General features: G+C 52.9%; 1 protein-coding gene across 2 annotated transcripts in view; it reads right to left on the bottom strand.

Moving 5' to 3' along the window:
* RHOBTB2 (Rho-related BTB domain containing 2) overlaps positions 1–4,861 on the bottom strand; it is a 32,272-nt gene extending 27,411 nt beyond the window's left edge. Inside the window, exon 1 of one of the 2 annotated variants that reach the window (XM_011968818.1) lies at positions 4,807–4,861. In XM_011968818.1, the coding sequence (XP_011824208.1) occupies positions 4,807–4,808 (2 nt within the window). In that variant the 5' untranslated portion in view covers positions 4,809–4,861. Of the gene's footprint in view, positions 1–3,497; positions 3,526–4,806 lie in introns of those variants that run through there. The other variant, XM_011968817.1, reaches the window with a different exon arrangement.
* Between the last annotated feature and the right edge of the window lie 2,119 nt (positions 4,862–6,980).

Raw genomic sequence — 6,980 nt, 5'->3', positions numbered from 1 at the left:
GGAGCCAATGCCCTTTCTGCCTTGGGAGAAAAAGGGTCTCGGCCCGCTGGTCTGGGTGGTGCAGGTCCCTCCACCTGGCTAGGCGCAAAATCTCCCCGGACGCCCACGGGGTTTTCCCCTTTCCTTCGGGAGGCAGGGAAGAACCTCTGAGAGGCATCCTAGTGCGCCCTGGAAGGGATGCTAGTTGGAAGAGAACGTGTGGTTGTAAACCCAGGTCCTCACCACTTGCCCATGGGGAGGCGACGGTAGGGGCAGTCAGGGGGTGGGTAGGAACGAAGAACCGGCGTTTCCATACGAGCCCTCTGCTGCCTTGGGAATTTTCGTGGCATTTGAGAGCCTTCCTCCCTCCATGGCCCTTAATGAGTTGTGGGGTGGGTACCTGTACCACCTTACCTGTCTCCCAACTAGGCCTTCTTCAGCGGGTCCCCACCTCCATCCCACCTCCCTCCTGTTGCCTCCTGGAGTTCAGTAATAGCTGCTGATCTCTGAAAGAAACACCATGAAGACAGTAGCCTAGAAAATCGTCCCTAAGCCTTCTTTGGGTTCTCTGCCTCAATTTACCCCTCTGTAAAATAGAGAGATTCTAAGGTATAACATCTATAACCTGAGTGGTCCTTAGAAGACACTTTCCATATTCAAGGCTGGTTTCATCAGGATAATTTTTTTTTTTTTTTTTTGGAGTCTCCCCCTGTTGCCCAGGCTGGAGTGCAGTGATGCAATCTCGGCTCACTGCAACCTCCACCTCCTGGGTTCAAGCAATTCTGCCTCAGCCTCCCAAGTAGCTGGGACTACAGGTGCACGCCACCATGCCCGGCTAATTTTTGTATTTTTAGTAGAGAAGGGGTTTCACCACCTTGGCCAGGCTGGTCTCGAACTTCTGACCTCAGGTGATCTGCCTGCCTTGACCTCCCAAAGTACTGGGATTACAGGTGAGAGCCACCGCACCCAGCCAGGATGATCATGACTGCTAGTGTTACAGTAGTCAGCTCAGTCTGGTTTGATTCAACTCCTCAGTTACCTCTGGACAATTTTTGAAGCCCAGACTGGCATGCCGCCTACCTGAACCGCCTCCACCACTCCTCCATCTTGTGCTCTGAAAATGCAAATCCACTCTAATATTAGTTTATGCAAAATATGATTAGGAAGAGAAATTGACTGCCAAAAGAAAGCCGGGTTAAAAATGAATTTTGTATTGTCTGAAGCATGCTTCTCATCTGTGAATACATATACTTGGAAGCTGTCCATCAAGGTGTTTGTGATCAACGTGCCTACCTACCTGGTCAATGTACAGGAAGTGCTCGATCGTTGGAGGATGCTTCTTCCACCCCTTTCTACATCTACCCAGAGCTAGCCAAGAGGTTCACAACGACTGACAGGGCTACTTGCTTCTCATTTCTGGTTAGAAATCACCCTCCATAAACCAGAAAGGACTTATTTGAATACATATTTAGGAGAGAAACTAAACCGTGCTCACATATGTTCTTCCTCCACATGTTTGGCATTAAAGAGCCTTACCGCATCTTCTGTGTGCCAAAGAGAGCCCCTGCGCCAGAGAAAATCGTAACATGAGCTCTCTGCATGGTTCCCACGGCAGACCAGGGTCTCTCTCACAGACACCCTTTTCCCTCCACCTACCTCCAGAGACCAGCTGAGTGCCAGATGCCAGTTGACATCACCTTTCACCTGTCCTGGCAGGAGGCGTAGCCCCGGTGGAGCAAGGAGTAGGAAGAGAGAACTCCCTCCCACCCAAAGTCATGAAGCAGGAGAGGGTGGCTGCTCAGCCTGTAAGCTGGAGCCAATGCCCTTTCTGCCTTGGGAGAAAAAGCCAGCTCAGCCTGGAAGCCTCAACCAGGCTGGACTGTGCGAATTCCAAGGTGTAGTGTTGATTGCAGGGGAAGGGTCTTAGACAAAAATGTGGGTGTCAAATGAAATTGCACCCCCACAGCTCCCGCCCTGCTCACACTCAGTGAACTGTTTCAGGCAGAGGCAGGAGCTTTGCTGGGGAGGTTTCCTCAATTCCCAGCCCTGCTTTTTGCACGCAGTTCCCTCTTTCAGCCTTTCTTCAAACCAAAGTCCTTCCCCATCATTTCATCTCTCAGCTGTCATGGTTGGCGGCCCACTCAGTCCCCTCTTATCATCAGAGTTCCTCCAAGTCCCCACCTCCTCCAACCAGTGCCCCCCAGCCCGTCCTCTGCAGCCCCTTGTCACTGTCAAGCCGCCCCATCCATGTCCCACCCTAGGCTTTCTGGCGACCTCCGCAGACCTCTTCCATAGGCCAGCAGCCTGCGAGGAGCTCCCGCGGTTCACTACTCACAGACGGCAGCGTTTTCCCCGCTGTGCAAGGGGCAGACCACCAGCAAGCTCCAGCCGTCGGCCTGTGCCCCAGTTGTGGCTAAAACCAGGCCTTCTTCCCAGCCAGCCCTGGCCAGGACTGCCCTGGGCCCTCCACTCCTGCTACTCAATACAGCCTCCAGCCCCTGGCACCCCAGCCAAGGATTTGCCATGTCCCTTCATCTTTGTCCAGCTCTCCAATGCCAAATCCTGGAAAACAGGACCATTCCCAGAGGCCAGGCTTCCCCACCAGCAAGCAAGGAGCTGTTGGGCCCTCTCATGCCCATCCCTGTCCCCAGCTGTTAGCACCCAGCAGGCAGCAGCGTCTCACAGCACAGGAAGCCTCCCACTCTCCTCACTGCGCCCTCCCACCCCAGGCCCTGAGGAATCCATTTTCCTCGATTCAGGTGACTTCTCAAGGCAGGCCTGGGTGGGAGACAAAAGCTTCTGGCCTGTCTTTCTCTGCCTCCTCCATTCTGTTACATACACAGACACACACAGACACACAGACACACAGACACACACACACACACACACACACACACACCAGCCCTCTCTGCCCATTTGCTGCAGCTTGGAAACACTGGTGTAATTCCGAGGAGCAGTTGAGCCTGAGCACTGATTCCCACCATCCCTGGCTTCCCAAACCTGCTTCTGCTGGTGGGTCTGGCAATGTCCTGCCACGTGCCCAGCCACGTGGCTGTAGCCCGAGGGCTTCCTGGCAGCATGGAGTCAAGTTCCATTCTACAATCTCCTGCCCCTGCCCAACCCCAGCATCTTTTCCCTCACCAAATCCCTCTGTGACCCACCTCCCCAGTGACATAAACCCCTGGAACCTGTCCCCAGAAGGCACCCCCTTCATGCCTCCCCACATCACCCTCCTCCAGGCCGTCACGTGGCTGCTGTTTTCCTGAAGCTGGGCAGATGCCTGCCTGTGAACAGGAGGCTTATTTGGGGAAAGAGAAAGCTCCATTCTGGCTCTTAGGAAAGCGCAAACGCAGCAGGCTCCCCAGCCAGTCCCACCAGCATTGCTCTCCCTGTGGCTCTGAAGGCCCTTCCCCAGTGCCAGCCCAATGCAGACCCCCTGGCTCAGCCCCTCCTCCAACCTGCACCTTCCCTTTGCTTCACAGGCAGCTTTACCCTTCAACATTTTGCAGGGTACTAACCACGCTTTCATGGCACCCCTGTCTTGGAACACTAGAGCCTCTGCGGAGCCCAGCCCATGGGCCTTGTGACATGAGCTCCGCCCCCCACCCCCTGCCATGTGCAGGCTGGGGCACGTGTTGTCTCTACCCTGCAGCTGGGACAAAGTTCAGAACCAGCCATGAGCAAAAGTAGAGGCATTTCAAGATGCAGAGCCCTAGCAGGGTGAAGGAACTGAATCTGGAAAGCCTAGAGTCTCTCGGCTTCCCTGTCCGGGGCTTAACGGACACCATCGGGTCCCCACAAGGATACAGGAAGCTTCTGGGACTTTGCACAAGCAGTTTCCTCAGCCTGAACACTCTTTCTGTTTCTACTCCTTTCACCAGATAAATGTGTACTCATCTTTCAAGTCTCAGCCTAGATATCACTTCCTCCAGGAAGCCTTCCATGAATACTTTCTTACACTTGACAAAGTGTAAGTTTCCTGTTCTTCCCCTGTGCTCCCCTAATAATATCAATCACACCAATCTATCATTGGGTTTTTCTGTCTCCTAGATTGTACTGAGAACTCCCTGGGGACTGGCAGGGGAGCTTTCCTAAGAGCCAGGATGGAGGTTTCTCTTTCCTCAGATAAGGTTCCTGCTCACAGGCCAGGAAGCAACACTATAATGCTTGTTCAGGCCAAGTGCGGTGGCCCATGCCTGTAATCTCAGCACTTTGGGAGGCTGAGGTGGGAGAACAGCTTGAGCCCAGGAGTTGGAGACCAGCAGGGCAATATAATAAGATCCTGTCTCTATTAAATTTTTTTTAAATTTTTTGAAAAGGATAATGCTTATTCAAAAAGGTATTTTGAACCTGGCCTGGTGGCTCACGCCTGTAATTCCAGCACTTTGGGAGGCCAAGGCAGGTGGATCACCTGAGGTCAGGAGTTTGAGACCAGCCTGGCCAACAAGGTGAAACCCTCTTTCTACTAAAAATACAAAAATTAGCTGGGCATGGTGGCGTGTGCCTGTAATCCCAGCTACTCAGGAGGCTGAGGCAGGAGACTCGCTTGAACCTGGGAGGCAGAGGTTGTAGTGAGCCGAGATCGTGCCACTGCACTCCAGCACTCCGGTGCAGTGGGTGAAGAGTAAGACTCTGTCTCAAAAACAGAAAGAAAACAACAATAAGACTCTGTCTCAAAAAAAAAAAAAAAAAAAAGGTATTTGTTTAATGCTAGTCTAGTGCCTGCAGTCTAGTGCTTCAATAAACAATTTGGGAGATGTTTAATAAATGCTCGATGGATGAATCAATGTTTGGGAAGGGAGAGCACAGTACACAGTATCTACTCACATGCTGTCCGAAGGGGTCTTCCGGGGGCCATCCGGGCCTTTTCTCCAGGCTTGCATTGCTCTATGTTCCCTGCAGGCTCCTGGTTGTGAGGGACAGGAGTGGATGGGGCGGGGCAGGGGAGACAGAGGGGAGAAAGGAAATGAGCACACTGGGAATTACTCCAAGGTCGCTCAGCTCAGATAGAGGGCCCTGCTCAAGACAAGAGAGCGGCCCCTGCTGTCTGGGCCCAGCGGGGGGTGAGACCCCAGCCTGGGGGCCAAGACCGAGGTCATCCCAGGGAGTCAAGGGACTAGATGAGAGGCCAAAACTGGGGTCCTTGTGCATCATGCGCCTCAGGCATTTGCGGATTCTGAGCTGGTTTGGCGATTTGGAAAAGAGCAGTCAGTCGTGCATCAGAGGCCTGGATTCTGCCTGCACGAAGCTGCTTGACACTGGACAATTTCCTCCCCTCTCTGGGCCTCACTTTCTCATGGACAAGGGCCAGATCAGGTGACCTCCAAGACTCATTCTGGCCCTGATATCCTCTGTGGGTGCCTAGTATGGAAGGTCTATATTTTCTTGGTCATTCTTTTCATTGAAACATCTCCTGACCCAAATTGAGACTCAGAAAAAGACCAGCTGATGGCCAGCATGGCTGAGAATGGAAGGAGGAGGTATTTTTTGGAGAGAGAGTGAGGATTAAACACATGGTAAGAGACAGAAAGAGAATCTAATTCTGCAATCATCCCCACCTTCAGTTTCTTTAAATGGTCAGTCACAGTCTTGGGACCAGTTTAGCCAAAGAAAAGTCTAGAATTTCAGGAGAGATTGGAAGTGATCAAGGAAGAGATTAGAGATGCCAGGCAGACAGCTCGGGAGGCTGTTGGCACTGTATGGTTCAGGGAGGATGGGAGGGCACTTCTGCCACAACCCTTCAGGGGCAGGGAAGCCAGAGAAGCCAAGAGAAGAGGAAGCTCCCAGGAGTGAAAAGAAACCAAGGAGGAGCAACCATTGAACTTGGTGCCAACCTTGGAAGTGGCTGTGTGACTTTGGGCAGGAGCCTTAATCTCTCTGGTCTCCCACTGGGGAGATCACATTATCCCTTACCTGAAGACAGGAGTGGCTACATGACCTTCTTCCTGTACCTTCCAGCACTGAGACCCTTCTAACTCCTTCTCCACTTCTGCCTGCTCCCCCTCGCAGACCTAAGCCCCATGCCCTGGGTAAAGGGGGAGCCACCTCCCATTTGTGTCTCTGCCATCTGGGTCGTGTGTGGAGGGCAGACAGCATGGAGGGTAAGGGTCTAATCCCCCAAGGTCAAAAACTCCCATGTAGAACCGGACGCCATGGTGCACACCTGTAGTCCCAGCTACTCTGGAGGCTGAGGCGGAAGGATCACTTGAGCCCAGGAGTTCAAGGCTGCAGTACACTATGATCGTACCGCCATACTGCAGCTTGGGTGACAGAGCAAGAACCCATTCCCCCTTCATAAAAAGAAAGAAAAGAGGAAAATCCCATGCACACCTTGGCTTTAGTGGCCTGTGGGTCTCCCAGAAAAATGAAGCCCAGAACAGGGAGCACCAGTCAGAGTTCTGACAGTGGGGTCCTCCCGGCTGGCCAGCCTCTTCTTGCAGCCATCCTACAGTCACATCGTGCAGCTGGCAGAGCTGCTCCAAGCAGGACCTGAAGAATCCACTTCCAGTCCGGTCTGGCCAGGCTATGCCTAGTCCCTGCTGGCAGAAGTGTGGGCATGCAGACCCCTGTGCCCATTCCCCCAATCCTCCCTACCCTGGCGCTGCCTCCCAGGAAGTCACGGCTGCGCAAGGCCTCCATGAAACATTTATTGCATCTCTGAAGCATCTCTGGCTTCAGTAAAGAAATTGGGGCATTGGTTTTTGTCTTTCAAAAGCTCCAAGTACCACCCTTAATGCCATGAAACACTGCACGCAAAGGAAATGCATGATATATATCAATGATTGTTGATCCACTCCAAGTCCCCTGGGATGGTGATATGGCAGGGCAGGGCCTGGAAGCCACCGTCAGGCAGGCCTGCAACAGAAAGAAGCTAGATCCTGTGATTCCTACCCTGTTTTCTAGGCAGAGAAGGTACAAGAGGGAGACAAAAATGCAAACTACAGCCAGGGTTTCCGGGTGTAAGAATCCTTCTGCTTGGCCAAGCTGCAGACCTCCGGAGA

The sequence above is a fragment of the Mandrillus leucophaeus genome, unplaced genomic scaffold (assembly GCF_000951045.1).
Source record: "Mandrillus leucophaeus isolate KB7577 unplaced genomic scaffold, Mleu.le_1.0 Scaffold86, whole genome shotgun sequence".
NCBI lineage: Eukaryota > Metazoa > Chordata > Mammalia > Primates > Cercopithecidae > Mandrillus > Mandrillus leucophaeus.
This window is presented reverse-complemented; position numbering and strand designations above follow the sequence as displayed.